Source organism: Pseudochaenichthys georgianus, chromosome 8 (assembly GCF_902827115.2).
Source record: "Pseudochaenichthys georgianus chromosome 8, fPseGeo1.2, whole genome shotgun sequence".
NCBI lineage: Eukaryota > Metazoa > Chordata > Actinopteri > Perciformes > Channichthyidae > Pseudochaenichthys > Pseudochaenichthys georgianus.
Genome location: NC_047510.2, coordinates 25,133,738 through 25,152,277, shown reverse-complemented (window position 1 = coordinate 25,152,277; position 18,540 = coordinate 25,133,738). Strand labels below are relative to the sequence as shown.

General features: G+C 41.8%; 2 protein-coding genes across 2 annotated transcripts in view; both read right to left on the bottom strand.

The window, feature by feature from the left end:
- Positions 1–8,456, bottom strand: part of LOC117451529 (septin-9-like) — a 117,942-nt gene extending 109,486 nt beyond the window's left edge. Inside the window, exon 1 of the mRNA XM_034089865.2 lies at positions 8,140–8,456. Within this exon, the coding sequence (XP_033945756.1) occupies positions 8,140–8,161 (22 nt within the window). The 5' untranslated portion in view covers positions 8,162–8,456. The remainder of the gene's footprint in view (positions 1–8,139) is intronic.
- Positions 8,457–14,865: 6,409 nt separating this feature from the next.
- Positions 14,866–18,049, bottom strand: LOC117451181 (uncharacterized). The gene is made up of 4 exons (XM_034089343.2): positions 17,927–18,049; positions 17,502–17,825; positions 17,009–17,154; positions 14,866–16,327 (listed from the first exon to the last, which is right to left on the bottom strand). The coding sequence occupies exons 1-4, from the start codon at positions 17,991–17,993 to the stop codon at positions 16,241–16,243; spliced, it is 624 nt and encodes a 207-aa protein (XP_033945234.1). The 5' UTR covers positions 17,994–18,049; the 3' UTR covers positions 14,866–16,240.
- Positions 18,050–18,540: the final 491 nt, after the last annotated feature.

The following is an 18,540-nucleotide window of genomic DNA, read 5'->3' as shown; positions in this document are numbered from 1 at the left end:
CAAGAGCTAACACACACACACACACACACACACACACACAAATGAAGCCACCCAGGGATGGAGTGATTTACAAAATGTATTGTCTGTCTAAATCACAAACACACACACACACAACTACCTGAGATTTGTGTGTTTGCGAAAGGAGGCCACAGCATGTTTTATTTGAGCATGGTGAAGGATGTTTACCTCACTTCTTTATTTCCCAGCCTTTTCATCTGTCATTGCGACTTCCACCTTCTCTTTAGTTTTAGATATGGATGCTGATGGGCGGACGGTAAAGCACCGCATAATCCACCCCCCTTTTAGGGTGACCAGGGGCATGAGGTTCTGTAGGGTGTGATCATCTGGGTTTAGTCCGTGGGGGAGTGCTTAAATCCGGGGGCCCGGGGTCTCACGGTGTGCAAGGTTATGGAAGTGCCCATGTTAGGGAGACATGCTGGAGGTCTGTAGCCCATCCTTTGGTGGTCTGTGAGGGGCTACAGAGAGGTGCTTTTCACGGTCTTTGTCCTGGAGGTGTTTCAATCCAAAACATTAATCAACTTTGTGGTACACACAATTTTAAACATGATGAAATATGTGTTTTCTTATTTATGAATCCCTGCTGTAGTTCCCTCTATCATTCCTTCTGGTTCACACACTTGTAAGTGAGCTATCACTTTTACCTGCATTTTGGTGATAGGTGAAACCATACTGTGTTTTATTCACAGGATTAGCCAATGAAAAACGTTCCAGTCACATTACTTTATTAATTCATTATTTCTAAATTAATTTTGATAATATAAAAGGCAACTTGTGCTGACTCTTATGAGTATTCATTGAGCCATGAGAAATCAATATGCTCAAGGTACAAATCCAAAATGTAATGTAAACCAAGTAATATATTTTTTTTTTATTAAAAGAAAGCAAAAAGTTATTTATAAAATCTGATGGTGCTTCCCTTCGTTCATTGTTCATTTATCTCTTGCATCTCCTTTTCTTTTATAATCCTGTAACACATTTTTCAATAATCCCCTATTGAGCAATCCAATCTAATTTAAAAGGACATGTCCTAAATCTCTTTCGTAAATAAACATCACCCTCAGTATTGTAATTCGTTTCATACTGAATCGGAAGGCTCTATGGACGAATATCACATATCACAATTGTTTGTTTCGTCAAAATGTCACACTGAAAATGTCAACATCATTCATTCCTCATTTCCTTCCTCATCCGTCTGTCCGCTCACCCATCTGTTCCTTTGTGCTTTTATGGCCCTCATTACACATGTTAAGGGTGCGCGGCAAACACACCGTTTCACAACTCTGCCTGTGAAAGAGCTGGGAGCAGAGTGGGTGGGAAAAAAGAAAGAAAGCAAGACAGCCTGAATGACAAGACTGCCATTTTTCAAGATTGTTTTGAGATTGCATTCATAATAAGTAAGGACCACACCAAACACAGACACACACACACACATACACCGACATGCACATGCGGTCACACATCGAGGAAAGATTGCTGTGACCCTAAACTGCACTCCTCCCAGATGAATAGCCGTTGTTCTAGCGCCAAAAGGTATGAACCGGCAACACCTTTTCCTACCTTTGCACTTTCAACACAGACCTATTCCTCACTCACCATACTCATTGAAAACCAACACCGCGTTGACACACACACACACACACACACCTTTCTGTACTCTTCACAATGCAAACACAAGCCCAAATCACTTTATATAAAACCAGGGTTAGACAGGATACTGCGGCAGTCTATAAAACAATGCTGGTGTGGAAGATAAGGATCAGCCTTCCTTTTTTAGAGGCTGTTTAAAAGTCCATAGAGCTTTATGGGCTGAAACACCCCCGGGAAACGTGTAGTTACTGTATGTTATAGGTGAAAAACTGAGTGAGTGAGCGGTTGAGTGCATGTTGAGAAATGTTAGAAAGACAGGGAGAAAGATTATTTAGGATTTTAAAAGCCAGACACATTATCTGCCCAGAGAACTCACTATTGGTTTTGTAGCTGCTGCTTTCATTCCTACTGATGAAAATGAAATTAAAACGAATACACTATTGCTTTTTTTTTTTTCATCTTGTTTTTTTGTGGATCATAAATGGACTACAAACTGCGTTTTGTTGTGCAACTCTGTGTTGCAAAATGACATTAAATGATCCTCGAATCCTCGAGTTTCAGCAGGACGCAAGTGGTGATCATCTTTTCATCTTTGCAACAGGATGAGCGATGCATATGCTTTACAGATGTGTTCTGCATGTATTTTAGATTATTTTATATGTCACAGTAGCATTCGAATTGTAACATTTATGCACAAGGATCAGGTGTATACACAATCATAGTCCACAAAGACAGGTCTTGTTTAAACATTTACAAATAAAATGTTATGCAAGTTATCATTATCTAAATTATATGTTTCTAAAGCTGTGTCGAATCACTCAACAGTTTCTGAACCATCATGCATAATAGGGTTGATGAAACTGAAAAGTAAGCATGACACCATCTGTAGAGTTTGGTTACTACAAATAAAGTTCATACCACTCCCAGGTAATTAATATGTTATGAAAGGTGATTATCTCGGACACTACTTTTCTGTAAGTGATATAAAGAGATTGTGTTCTGCCAACAAGGCTTGCACACAGCTAACATGCATTATCTTGCAAATGCTCCGCTCCAACGAGCTCTCTGAAAAGATATGACTCACTAACACTTAAAGTTTTTGCAATAAAAATATTCATTCATGTCAAGACAAGACGCATTGCTCCTGCCAAACAGCCGAGGTACAGTGTGTGGGATCTGTGGCCTGCAGGCGAAGCAACCTCCACATGTACAGACTTTTTCCTTTAGTGGTATAATCTGTTTTTATCAAAATGTTATATTGATCAGATTGCTTAATCGGAGATAGAGGGTCCCTCGATTCAATAAAGTCAGACTGAAGCGCTCCTTTGTGCACCAGTCAATCCTCACAGTGAATACAGAGCTGAATCCTACATCAAGCGCACGCTAAAGGGTCTTTGAGCATGTTTTCTCTCAGTGATTGTGCTATTATGTTGTTCATGTATTGTGTCTTGATATTTGTCTATGTTGATGTTGCACATGGAACTACTGTGATGCAAGTCAAATTTCAGACTTGATCTGACCATTAAAGTATTACTGTATCGTATCGTCATATGACTTGGATTTAAGATCACTTTCAAGTCAAGAGTTTCTAATTAACACAGCTGCTTTAAATATAATGTAGCCTGTCCGTGCACTTTATTACTGTACCACACATGTTCCAGTACACATTGTGAGCCTGCCATTATCTTTTTACGGGCTCTCTCCTGGCCCCGGGCCTACAGTACAAGCAGTCTGTTGTATCAGTTGATGTACCCCCCCAGCAGCAGCATCACAGGCTGCATTCTTGGCTGCAGATAATAAACACAGAGCAGCGGAGTGGACACTTCAGAGCCGGCTCCACGCGGCTGAGAGGGGAGGACCACGCACAGCAGACACAGGACTCTGCAATCAGGGGAAGTCCACATTCCTGAGTGTATCAATAACACTGTATGTGGAGTATAGTGTGGCAAAAGCAGAAGTGATGAATGAGTTACATGCATTTGAGCTCTGTGCACAAACACCGTTTTTTCTTTACTATCTATCTCTAAAGAAATAACTGTTACGGCCCGTCCACACAGCGGCTTTGGAAAAAGCTTGCCGGCGGACGTGTCTGAAGCTCGACCAACAACCAATCACATGAATCTCCCGCCCCGTCCACACAAGCAGCGGTTTGATTGGCTAGAGCTTGTACTGGCATATGATTTGATGGCTGAAAGCTTCCACCGAAAGCTTCAGAAGCTTCAAAAGTTGAACATTGCTCAACTCTTGCAGCCTGAAACGCCAGGTAAGCACAATGCAGTTCGGCGAAAAGCTTCCAACGCCGCTGTGTGGACGGGCCGTTAGACTAATGGCAGTCAACACTGAATCACGCCTACTTCTGTTTGTGAGCATTGCAACACCTGTCATTTTATGTTTTTTTAATAAACTGTTCGAAAAAAGGCAAAGTTAACACCAAAAATGTGTGGTAATTCTGGACACATTTATTGTTTTGTTTTTTTAACTGTGTTCATTGCAATGAAGACAAAACTATTGACAAAAAATGTGCAGCTCTGAGCAGTTTGCATATCTCATGACAGGAAGGAGCGGGGAGAGTGAAGTCTTATTTTAACTGCCCCTCAGAAATAGATGGTCTATCAATCACAGCTGCTTAGCAACCAATACTTACAGTATCACTTAGCAACCAATACTTACAGTAACACTAAGTAACCAAAACTAACAGACAGTTACAAAACAAATCTGAACAACTGTAGTTAGCTGGCTTATTAAACTACCATTTGAAATGTAAAAATGTGTGAACCATGTCAAACTGGATGGCTAAATACAAGATATTGTGCTAAAAGACTGATGCTGAATTTGCATTTCCCAGCCAAATCACCAACACTTATAGAGGACTTGTAGAGGACTCGAAGATACAGGAGCAGCATTGTTCTTGTACTGCACTTAAGTCTTATTTATTCCTAGAGTTGGAAGTACACTTTCTGCCGTAGACAGATGTTACACGGTGTTCTATTTCTTGCCCATTGCCCCAAGTGAATGAATGCACCTGCCAATTGCCTGGTCAAGTTAGATGCTGCGTATCACAGCGCACTGAGATTTGTGACAAACTGTAAAGCATTAACCCATCACTGTACCCTGTATGCAAGGGCTGGTTTGCTTTCACTAACTGTACGGAGGCTCAGTCACTGGTACATTTTTATATATAAAGCCATGTTAGGGAAACTTCCATCCTATATCTGCTCCCTGATCTCACGGCGAATTGTAAGTGGCTACTGCCTGAGATCGCATGCTGTAGTTTTATTAAATGTGCCAACTGCTAGGACTGTCTTAGGGAAGACAGCTTTTAGATGCGCAACTCCTCTGTCTTGGAACAGTCTGCAAAAAGAATGGAAACTGAGCAATCTGGTTCCACTAAATGTTTTTAAAGCTCGGTTGGATGCTACTCAATCGGAAGCTGTTGGTACCTGCTCATGTGGATAGTTATGTAAATTGTAATCCCTGTAATGATGCTGGAAGATGTCCTTTTTGTTGTTCCGTTTATGTTTTTATGTTTCATGTGGAACCTACTTGAGCAGGTCTCTCTTGAAAAAGAGATCAATGATCTCAATGGGATACACCTGGATAAATAAAGGTTTGAAATGAAATGTCGTTTTTTTTTACATGTAAATAAAACAACTTTAGATTTTAGCCTACACTTTCAGCACTTAACAGATGCCACAGTTGTTGAAAAATGTCTGCAGCACAAGAGCCAGTAGAGTCATGAGAATAATGATGGAAAAAATGAACATGTTACAGATGTTACTTGACTTGTACAAGGAAGACAGAGGTGAGCTAAATAAAGATCTGATTTCTTTACATACAGAGCATTGCCATTGGTTCAGCCCTATGCACAATGTTTCACCATGTGATACAATCTTTAGCTTGATAAATGTACTGTGTCTTTGCTAAGCGACAGCTGGGTTTAGCAAATGGTGATTATTAAAATGACAGGTAGGTAAATATATATATTGGTGTTTTCATTATCATGCATTCATTCATTCGAGTCTTAGGTTAGCAACCAGTCAGAGAATGTGTCCGGTTTTGAAAGTTGTGTCGCACCTGTAGCTCCATAACACCACTATTTCAGATAATACCACCCAGAGTATACTGTATGTTCGTGTCCACGTGCTCCAATACCTTATTAGTCCATTATCCACAGGCTTCTAGGAAGTCAAATTGATGGTTAGACCATCTTCGGCATGCTCTGCTAGATGACAGGGCAAATATGTCTCAACATAGTTTATAGCTTTACTTTCAAGTCACCATCCAACAATAGCTGTAGGCTCTAAATCAAAGCTTCGCTGTCCCTCCAGTATAAACACACTAAAAACCGCAATGCAGCGTGGAGTGAGGCGTTTGTCACACAGGTGAAATAGTGGAATCAGGTGTGTATGTGTGTGTTTTTGAGTAGGACATAAAAGCACATACCGGGAGGAGTGTACTTGGAAAAATAATGACTCAGAGTGTGTGTTTGAGTGGGCTGTTATTCAAACAGGTTACTCATTGATCCAGACGACGTGAAGGAGTGGTGTGCAAGGCGGGGATTGGCTCCACTGGCAGCGACTGCATGAGTGAACACAGACACATGTATACAACCCCCCCTCAAAAGATGACATGATGACTCACATTTCTATGCATAAGGTCTAAAACGGACCTTTTTTCACTAGGCCAGATACTCAATCTTTCTGCTCGAGTTTGTGGGGGTATTTGAGTACAACACACACACACACACACACACACACACACACACACACACACACACACACACACACACACACACACACACACACACACACACACACACACACACACACCGACCTTCCTCCCTCAGTCAACCATCCACATCTCTGATGCTTGTCTAAACACCCCTACATGTTAGTGAGGAGGGCCTTTCACAACACACACACACACACACAACTCAGCCTGCACACACACTTTGTTATTAGACAATTTCCCGAGTAGGGCTCTGACAAAGAATGTGACAGCTTCACACACGTCGTACGGCAGGGGGAGAACACACACACACAGAGGAGGTGGAGGAGAGGCGGCATGACCCAACATGCACTTGGCTCCGATGGAAAACCGTCGGACTCTCCATCACACAAAGACTCGGGAAGAGGAGCCGGGAAAGCCCGCATTCCGGGGGATAGCGTTGTGTACACTGGACTGAGCCGAAGCTTATAGGGGGGAGAAAGAGTGGGGGGAGAAGGGCAAAGGAGGCTCAGAAGAGGATGGAAGTGATAGTAAAACAGTGCTGAGGAGTAAGGCTGCAGCGATTAAGCGACTGATAGAATAATTGTAAGGATGAAATTACCAACTACTTCATAATCCAATAATCGTTATAGTTATTATTTATGCAATATCTATTTTGATCCTCTGAAATATAGGGATTTCCTGCCTTTTGTGTTCTATAACATATTCATCTGAATATCTTGGGTTTTTCAACTGACAAAACAAGACACCTTGGACTTTAAGAAGCTGGAATGGACATTTATTACTATTTACTTACATTTATAGACCATACAAATAATTAATTAATCTAGAAAAAAATTAGCAGATTATCAAAAAAGAAAATGATCACTAGTTGCAGCCCCACTGGAGAGAATGAGTGGGAGAAATCAAGAGTTTGAGGATAAGATATGGAAGAGATAGAGGAATGTTACAAGTAGTCAGGATGCATATTTTAGTGGTGGACTGTTGCAAAGTGGCAAACATTTCTCTGCTAAACGGTCTTTGACAGCTAAATAATTTACCTGCCCAGTCCTAATCTTCAAGACATATTTGAAAAGCTGCAAAAGCTATTTAAAGCCCCAGTTAAGATAACCTCACACCCTATAAAACGCAATAACCGCAATCACCTCCAGGCAGTCCCAGAATAATGTTCATAAACAGGCTTGTGTAGATTTGTTGCAGATGTATAAAGTAATTCCTCGGGTGTTAGTGGGGATGAGTGAATGGACTGCACAGTGAAACTCAATCAGACAGATTAACAACCAAACTGTCTTAAGATCAAAACAGTATGGCCTCTTTTTTTTCATCCACCAATAAATAAATCCTGCACAACCTGTGTGCATTTTTTAGTCAAATGTAGTGTCCCCAGCTGATCTGTTATGTTACTCAGGGAGGGCTTATCAACAAATGTCTTTATGCAAATGTTGCATAAAGACTTTTAAAGAATGAGCTCACCTTTGTGTCATGATGTCATGTGTTTAGGGCTAGAATAAGACTTCTGGCCTTTGGAGAATAAATGTTTTACAAACCACACCCACAAATCCATATGAAGGCCTTCTCTTTGCCGAACAGTGATTTAAAATATTCACATTATGTGAAGCACCAGTGATAAAAAAAAAAAAAACAACAACATGCTGTTAAACATTTACTTGTATTACGTCAATCCTAGTTGTGTCTTTAACCCTCTGACAGCCGCATGCACTCACACACCAACACTAGCCTTTAAATAGGCTGATATCGTATAAAGAAAACGCACCACATGTTATATTAGAGTATCACCCTTACCTGGATACGAGTATTTCTTCATGGTTGTTGGTGTTTCCTCTTGTATTCGCTGATTAACAGTTGATTAGTCGCTCCGGTTTCTCACTGAGTGTCAATGGGAAGTTTGCATCCGTAACTTTTCCCGGTTGTTGCTATTCGTGCCCTCCCTTCCTCTCTGTCTCTCTCTCTCTCTCTCTCTCTCTCTCTCTCTCTCTCTCTCTCTCTCTCTCTCTCTCTCTCTCTGTCTCTCAACTACGCACCTGGGCGCACAGGTAAATTCACTTGTTATTGAACTTCCTGAACTTAATCCCGTTCTAATTCCGACCACGAACCACTTTGGGAGACAGTCTGTTGGAAATGGATACAATCACACCTGCGCTCCTGACGCACGCCCAGTGGAGGGGGGGGGGGGGGGGGGAGTGGTTCCACTGTAACCGAGGGGGCTTTCACGTATCAGGGTTTAGAGGTAGAATAAAGGTATTTAAACAGTATTTGATTGGGGCTTTGGGATTTGAGGAGGACTTTTTGAAGCAACACATACATTGGACTGCTCAGTAATCCTGAAATTATCCAGATCTGATCTGTTGCACAACTTTTAAACGAGGCATCCACGAATGTGAATGAATAACTATCATCCCACAACTTATACAACGTTACAATCACCCTTATAAATAAATGAAATTGAAGAAAATAGAAAGCTTAATAAAATACAACTCTTCCTTGTTTGTGCTAATGGCGTGTGTGTGTGTGTGTGTGTGTGTGTGTGTGTGTGTGTGTGTGTGTGTGTGTGTGTGTGTGTGTGTGTGTGTGTGTGTGTGTGTGTGTGTGTGTGTGTGTGTGTGTGTGTGTGTGTGTGTGTGTGTGTGTGTGTGTGTGTGTGTGTGTGTGTGTGTGTGTGTGTGTGTGTGTGTGTGTGTGTGTGTGTGTGTGGGTGTGTGTGTGTGTGTGTGTGTGTGTGTGTCCTGTGTGCAACAGATAATGTTGTCAACATGTTAGATGTAGGCCAGTAGGACAATGAGTCAATTTATGTGTGTGTCTCTGTGTGTGTGTGTGTGTGTGTGTGTGTGTGTGTGTGTGTGTGTGTGTGTGTGTGTGTGTGTGTGTGTGTGTGTGTGTGTGTGTGTGTGTGTGTGTGTGTGTGTGTGTGTGTGTGTGTGTGTGTGTGTGTGTGTGTGTGTGTGTGTGTGTGTGTGTGTGTGTGTGTGTGTGTGTGTGTGTGTGTGTCCTGTGTGCCCACAGACATCTGGTGGCTGCTGCCTGCTTTTTCCCTTCTTAACACTGATCTCTGGTCTGTTCAACAGCTCAACACAGCATTAACACAGGTATTATAACCAGCAGTGATGGCTGAATTATTTATTCAGGTTGGATTGCTAAAATAATTCATGTTCATTAAAAGCATGCTCAGGTTTGTACCTCGAGCATCACATATTTAATGCCATCCATATTTGGGGTCTAATCAGTGGGCAGATGATTGGCAAGCATTTTAAAACATTTACATAAACACCTATTACATAATTTAGGAGGCAAAACCACATGAAGACAGTTCTTGGATTGTCAATTTTTTTACATAAGGTACCCTTCAATTTCCCCTAAAACAAATATCGGGTTTTTTAGGGCATGTTTGTCATTGTTCTTTAACTGAGAAAACATAACTAGCTGATGAGTCACACAGTGTTGTTACTGAAATAAAAAAAACACATCAACACAGCTCCTTACCCCAAGTGAAGGAGTTCAAGTATCTCGGGGTCTTGTTCTCGAGTGAGGGAACAATGGAGCGTGAGATGGGCCGGAGAATCGGAGCAGCGGGAGCGGTACTGCAGTCGCTTTACCGCACCGTTGTGACGAAAAGGGAGCTGAGCCAGAAGGCAAAGCTCTCTGTCTACCGGGCCATTTTCGTTCCTACCCTCACCTATGGTCATGAAGGATGGGTCATGACCGAAAGAACGAGATCGCGGATACTAGCGCCCGAGATGGGTTTCCTCCGCCGGGTGGCTGGTGTCTCCCTTAGGGATAAGGTGAGAAGTTCGGTCATCAGGGAGTCACTCGGAGTTGAGCCGCTCCTCCTTCGCGTCGAAAGGAGCCAGTTGAGGTGGTTCGGGCACCTGGGCGCCTCCCTAGAGAGGTGTTCCAGGCACATCCAGCTGGAAAGAGACCAAGGGGTAGACCTAGGACCAGGTGGAGGGATTATATCTCTTCGCTGGCCTGGGAGCGCCTTGGGATCCCCCAGTCAGAGCTGGTTGATGTCGCCAGGGAAAAGAAAGTTTGGGGCTCTCTGCTGGAACTGCTACCCCCGCGACCCGACAACGGATAAGCGGGAGAAGATGGATGGATGGATGGACATCAACACAGCTGGCAGCTGCAGGTGGACCAGTTTTACCCAGAAGAACCTGAAGAGGTCAAATCAGACCACATTAGACATTAAAAAAGAAGAAGCGAAATATTCAACGATCCTGTGATTGTTTTGCTGTTGATAAACCCGCTCCACACATCCGATCACTTCTTCATTTCATTCTCTCTACCCCTTTCCAAACATAACAAACTAATCTCTTCTCATCCTGCACCTGTCCGCCGTAACCTTCGTTCCCTCTCCCCCTCTACCTTTGCCTCATCGGTGCTCTCAGCCCTCCCTTCCTCTGACTCGTTCCAACTCCTACCTCCAAACTCTGCTGCAGAAACTCTCCTCTCTACTCTCTCATCCTCTCTGGACTCACTCTGTCCTCTCACATCTCGGCAGGCTCGTCAGTCCCCTCCTGCTCCCTGGCTAAATGACGCACTGCGTGCTAATAGAACCGTCCTTCGGGCAGCAGAGCGGAAACGGTGGAAATCCAAACACCAAGACGACCTCCTAACCTATCAGGCTCTCCTCTCCTCTTTCTCTGCTTCGATCTCTCAGGCAAAAAACACTTTCTTTCAAGATAAGATCCAATCTTCCTATTCCAATCCCAAAAAACTATTTTCCATCTTCTCCACCCTCTTGGACACTCCCCTCCTCCCTTCTGTCAAGCGACTTTGTTAACCACTTTGAAAAAAAGGTTGATGATATTCACTCTTCTTTTTCTGACTCAACTTTACTCACCGCTGGGTCACCAGATCCTCCTTTCACCCACACACTAACCTCCTTTTCCCCTCTCTCTCCAAGTGAGGTTCTTACCCTCATTACCTCTGCCCGCCCTACCACCTGTCCTCTGGACCCTATCCCTTCAAACCTCCTTCAGACTATCGCTCCTGATATTCTACCGTTTCTCTCCCATTTCATCAACACTTCTCCAACTTCTGGTCACTTTCCAAACAGTCTCAAGGAGGCAAGAGTAAACCCTCTCCTAAAGAAACCCACTCTCAACCCGTCAGATGTTATAAACTACAGGCCTGTCTCTCTACTCCCATTCCTGTCTAAAACACTTGAACGCACTGTCTTTAAACAACTCTCCTGCTATCTCCATCAGAACAACCTTCTGGATCCGCACCAGTCTGGTTTCAAGGCAGGTCACTCCATAGAAACTGCCCTCCTTGCTGTCACTGAGGAACTGCACACTGCCAAAGCAGCCTCCCTCTCCTCTGTCATCATCCTGTTGGACCTGTCTGCTGCATTAGACACTGTGAATCATCAGATCCTCCTTCGCACTCTCCAAGAACTTGGAGTTTCAGGCTCTGCACTTTCCCTCATCACCTCATACCTCAAAGACCGCACCTACAGGGTTACTTGGAGGGGGTCAGAGTCCGACCCTTGTCAATTAACTACAGGGGTCCCTCAGGGCTCTGTTCTTGGTCCCCTCCTCTTCTCCTTGTACACAAACTCGCTCTAATCTGTCATTAGTCACTGACGACACCCAATTAATTCTGTCCTTTCCCCGCTCAGAGACCCAGGTCGTCGCACGCATCTCTGCTTGTCTAGCTGACATCTCTCAGTGGATGTCCGCTCATCACCTCAAGCTCAACCTTGACAAGACTGAACTGCTTTTCCTTCCGAGAAAAGATTGTCCCACTCTTGACCTAACAATCAACATCAGCACCTCGATTGTTTCCCCGACTCAGACTGCAAGGAATCTGGGTGTGACCCTAGATAACAAACTGTCCTTCACTGCAAACATCGCTGCTACAACCCATTGCTGCAGATACACGCTTTACAACATCAGGAAGATACGTCCCCAGCTGACCCAGAAAGCGACGCAGGTTCTGGTCCAGGCTCTCGTCATCTCACGCCTAGACTACTGCAACTCCCTCCTGGCTGGTCTACCTGGATGTGCCATCCGACCTCTGCAGCTCATCCAGAATGCAGCGGCTCGTCTGGTCTTCAACCTTCCTAAATTCTCTCACACCACGCCGCTCCTCCGCTCCCTCCACTGGCTTCCGGTAACTGCTAGAATCCACTTCAAGACAATGGTACTTGCGTACCATGCTGCGAATGGATCTGGCCCTTCCTACATCCAGGACATGGTTAAACCGTACACCCCAGCACGTGCACTCCGCTCTGCATCAACCAAACGGCTCACTGCACCCTCGCTGCGAAGGGGACCCAAGTTCCCATTAGCAAAAAACACGTGGGTTTGCTATCCTGGCTCCAAAATGGTGGAATGAGCTCCCCATTGACATCAGGACAGCAGATAGCTTACACACCTTCCGGCGCAGACTGAAAACTCATCTCTTTCGCCTCCACTTCGAGCGATAGAACTATTAACAAAGCACTTATATACTAATAAAGGACTGGCTTACCTAAAGCCAGTTGAGTAGCACTTGAAATGTTTTTGCTCTATGAAGCCTGATGTACTTATATGATTCTGTTTTCTTCAAGTTTGTATTTTGTTGGTCGAACGCACTTATTGTAAGTCGCTTTGGATAAAAGTGTCAGCTAAATGCAATGTAATGTAATGTAATAAATACATATATAAAAAAGTTTTTAAAGTCCCCAAACTGATTCTGTAATGTCAACTATACAGAAATATCTAGCTCAAGTTTTCTAACATTGGCCAACATAAGCTCGTCCTACTGAACCGAAAAAGGCTGTGAAAAACACATTTTTGTATGAGAAAGAATGTGTTTTTTAAAGGCACTGTGTCTCGCTTGAAGATGCAGGTTCTCAAGGGAAGTCAGTCGACAAAAAGTCAATTGAGTCATCTCAGTTCTCAGAAATCAGATGAAGGTGCGTGTTTTGCATGGACGAGAGACGGAGCAAGCGTTTCTTTTTTAAAAGGTTGACACAGCTCTTTGAAGATAAAGATAGGATACTTTAGGCTTACTGAATCTTTTTGAGGTTATTGATGATTTTACAGTTATTTTGTGTTGGAAAATATAGTTTCTAACCTAGCCTTATTTCCCTCAAAGCAATTTCCAATAAATAGTTTGCATCACAACAAAACCCAAACTTTTTCTCAAAAAAAACGTGTGGATAAACTCACTGTTTGTCAAAGCCCCATATCAAAAAGAATAAATTAAGTGATGCACAATACGGGATTATCTATGTTACATTTAACACAACCATTTGTTCTTTGTAATTGTAAAGAGGCCTAGACCATAGACTTATTGTGTTCCACGCTCTAACGGGAAAACCATTAATGTGAACAAGAGATACAGGAGATGTCTTAAACTTTTTAAACATTATATGACTAGTGTGAAAAGATTTATCAAAAGGAAGTTGAAGCAAAACCTTTTTCCCCCACCCACCAACACCTGAAAAGGCGCCTAGTGAAGATTAAAGTTTCCACTCTTACATGTTACAGAAAACAGCTGAAAAAAAGAATAACATTTTTATAAATAAACGTTGGTCAACAACACCTGTGTGTGTGATCAAACCTGATGCTAGGCCTCAATGTGGCTTTGAAGTAAAAATGTCATATCCTCTGGTTTTGTGAACACAGCTCTTATTGGCTGTAAAAACTAAGGCAGATTATTATCTCTCACTGTGCTTATACAGTATTTTGGTACCTAACGTTCTGCCGTGCCTTATCATTTGGTGTTTTCTATTACAAGTTATGACAGGTTTGGAAAAAGCTGTAGTTGCACAATCAGGATTCTTCTGCAGTCACGTACAAACCTTGGTCTGAATTGGGTGAAACAAAAATAATTTGATGTAAAGAAACTGTGTCCTTGTGCTGTAGATGCTCATCTTGTTGTAGACCTGCTTATGTTGTCTTTCTTGTAAGAGGGGTCTTAGTTTCCGTTTGTGTGCTACCTCTCACCTCAATGCACATCTCCTATGTCTCGCTTTATGTGTGTCTTGTTTTTAGTTTTCCCCTTTACCCACACACGCTTGTGTATACTTTCACCACCACTATACTCTGACACATACCCCGCACGCATTTTCTCACCTTTTTGCTTCGGCTTCTATGTGGATGGAGAAAGAGTCACAGCTTGAGACCGCACAAGTAAACAATGTCGCGACTCGTATGCTCCCACAACATGAGATTTCTTTTGTTCTCTCTGTGTGACATTTAATTGTTGACTCATACAGTGTCTCTGGGACTCAGGTGTTGATGCAAGTTGTCTTGACTTTACAGTGGGAGCTGGTGCTTGAGTTACAGTGTTTGAATATACAGTATGTACATTAGTGAAAATATGTGCTGGACACAACCTGGTACCGCTTGTAAATTATTGGGCTGTTTTCAAAAGGTTGGTTCTTCCACTTGTTGATAAATAAAATCAAATGTGTTGAAGTGTGTAACACAAACAACTGTGACAAACGGTTTGATTTGATGTTCGATGTTGGTGGCTTTAACCATGTTTACATTATGAAATTATGAAAACGGTAGACGGTTTATATATCTAGCTTGTTCTTTGTTTTATTGTCATGCATTCGACAGTGTTTAATGCACGTTTACAGTAAGACCCAGGTATGTTACTGACTCATGTCACCACCTGTTCACTTTTTCAGTAATACAGTAATTCCAGTGCTGCTCATCAATCACCAAAGTCTAAAGTGGAGCTCGGAGATGAATCTTCTGGGTGGCTGGGTTAAAGGTTTGAGTTTTCCCTCTCAGAAGTAGACATCTTCACTGCACCACTCATAAATCTAGCATTACTGGAAAATATATAGTGAACCATTGCTATGCTTACTGTACACCCAAACCATGCGTGTAATTCTCACTCTGAACACAGAATAAACAAAGGGTCAGCGTTCTTTCATCTGATTGTACTATTATTGAAGGTAGATATGTAGATTTGATTTGATTACATTTATTTCGAATGTTTAAAACAATAATACAAAAATGTAACATGAGAATTATTATACAATAACAATTAAGCAGTGTCAAATTGAAATACAAAAATATTACTGATTCTAAATGATATCTAAACAAATAATCTACTTAATTACACATCCGAAAAGGGGTGGGAAGAAGTTAACTCTTATTTAAGCGCACCCCTTCTCCCAAAAACTAAATTATTAACATAACATTTTTAAATCTGCAATTTGTTGTAGATCACATATACTTTCATTTAATTCCCTCATAACAGGCCTCTCAAAGGACATACAACACAATAAAAATACCTTACAAATGTTAGGTATTACAAGTGTCGGCTTTGTGTGCTTTGTGTCGGCTGGCATTATCGTGAGGCACCACAAAACCACTGGAGGCGTAATCAGTGCTCATCTTGGCATACTGCAAATGTCAACGATCAAAAAATCCTCAAATGGACATAATTCCACACCTGATTGTTCTATTTATGTAGAAGCAACATCACAGTTACCATTATTACAATACATAGTATCTATCTTATATGGCACACTATCCCTGTCTTTATTCAAACAGTAAATCATCTGCAAAAAAACAACTCTGTACAAAACAACTTTAAAAAATCTGAAATCCAGCATAACAAAGGCTACGTATCAGATCAGGTCTGAGTTCTTACCACTGAAACAGATTAGACACTGTAATATTTGTGCAACAACAAAATAGCTGTCTTATACATACATTGTGCCAACATGTATACTGGCAGTGCAGCTGTTCCCCTGATGTTCCTTTGACAAATTCATGGAACTTATTGTTTTAACTGTCAGCCAGACACACAGAAGGCTTGCAGAGGTGTTGGAGAGAATGCAGGGTTGCAACTTTGCTTCACTTGCATCGCTTGTGCCTCAGTGCTGCAGAGATTGTGGAGTTTCGGCTCGCTTGCGTGCCGGTTCACATCTTCAGCGTCTGATTGTTCCTCGCATTTCTTCGTACACATCATTGGTGGCGACTCTTCTTGGTTTCTTTGCGGATCGCAGGCTCTTGGTCTGGAAACAACAGATAATGTTGTCAACATGTTAGATGTAGGCCAGTAGGACAATGAGTCAATTTATGTGTGTGTCTCTGTGTGTGTGTGTGTGTGTGTGTGTGTGTGTGTGTGTGTGTGTGTGTGTGTGTGTGTGTGTGTGTGTGTGTGTGTGTGTGTGTGTGTGTGTGTGTGTGTGTGTGTGTGTGTGTGTGTGTGTGTGTGTGGGGGTGTGGGTGTGGGTGTGTGTGTGTGTGTGTGTGTGTGTGTGTGTGTGTGTGTGTGTGTGTGTGTGTGTGTGTGTGTGTGTGTGTGTGTGTGTGTGTGTGTGTGTGTATATTTATACATATTAACATATATGTATAAACTCTATTGTATCAGACCTTTCTGTAGAAAAATAGGCTGGACAAAATAACAGAAATGTCCCTAATAAGAGAAACAATTGTCTGGATAATGCAATACAATTCAACAGCACCACACACTGCAAACAAAAACGTTGATGTAAATAATGTATTTATTTACATTTATATTCAACATGTTGCTTATGAAAAAGGATCTTGCTCTCTTTCAGACACTATTCTATATGTAAAAGTGACAATTACACAAATAACATGTCTATGAGTGTTTCTATGAGAAAACAGGAAAATTGAACATTTGTGAGTCATAGGTAAATGCAGAAACACACGGTAAAACACAAAGGTACCTTGGTGATGATCCAGACGAGGAAGCAAATGATTATGCCGAGCAGCACCGCAGCACCGATCATCACCAACACCAGGATCAGGTTGTTGTTGTTGTTGTTGTTGTTGTTGGATTGGTCACACGGCACCGAACTGCCTGTCCGAGGTTCTGGAAAAAAACAATTTTAATTTAGATTTATTTTATACCTCTGAATTAGTAACATCACTGAAAATACTGAAACGTTGGCTTTAATTAAATGTCACATAACTGTATTAGGCAAGTTAAAAGCAATAATATTAAGTTGAACCTAATATTTGTATTCAAACTTAATATGAATGCTTCCAACTAACCTAATGTGAAATCTGTTGACATAATACATTTAATTAGAGTAACGATTCAGATTGTTCAGTGTAGTTTAGAACTCATGGTTCATGGTTGCCATATATCGTTATACAGGACAACAATTAAGTCTGTTTGTGAAGGTTTGTGAATACACATAAATTATAAAGGCTCACCTCTCACGACCAGTAAAATAGATCCTTCTCCATTTTTGATTATCGGTTTCCCAAACTTATTGTACACGCACCAGTACGTATCTGTGTCCTTAGAAGTCACATTTTTGATGAGGATGTCAATGTTGGGGAACAATCCGTTGTACTGAAGTCTGCCCCGGAAATCCATTGCAATGGTCACTTTTTCCGAGTCATGTCTGTTGAAAAAAACATCAGACTCCATATGGAGACCTTTTTTCAGAGCCAGGCTCTCTTGGTCTTTTTGTGGGGTTTTGCACTGGATGGTGACATCTCTTCCAATCTCTTTCAAAACCACTCCACTGCTCCCTAAAGAGAGATACACAAACCTGTTAATCTGTTACATTTCACTTCACATTTCATAAAGCTTTATTAAATGCTGCCTTACAATAATCTAGTTTCAGTCTTACCTGGGTCACTCATGGCGGTGCCGGAGAGACAGAGGATGGTCATGATTTTTAAGCAGACAGCGGACATGCTGACAGCGACTGTCCCACAAAGGTTAGCTTGAATTCTAACTCCTCTGTAGGAAATGTGAGTGTGTGTTCACCCACTTCCCCAAATGCATCAACAACAGAAGCATGTGACCTACATCAGAGTGTCTGACGTTTCTTATTTTCTGAGGTTAGACAGCAGGGATACACATTTTTGACTATTATATACCTCACTTAAGGCAATATATTATCACAACATGATGGGTTATGGAGTTGCACTGGGTCAACTGTAGCAGAAGAAGAAAGTGTGTTTGAAACAAATGTTGAAAAAAAAGAAAAACTTCAATTCAACTTTCACACAGGAAAAAAAAACATTGCTTTTTCTAATCTACTCTGTTTCTTCTTGCACTTTTTCTTATTTTTTTTATTCAATAGTATAATTTGTTTTATTATTTAATGTCCAATATAAATATGTTGCAATGTTGGAGGAGCTTGGGACTTTTTTATTTTTTTTTATTTGCATTGCCATGTCTACACTGTAGCTGCATATGACTTTAAAGCCTTTGAATCTTGAATATTTTGAGTAGATA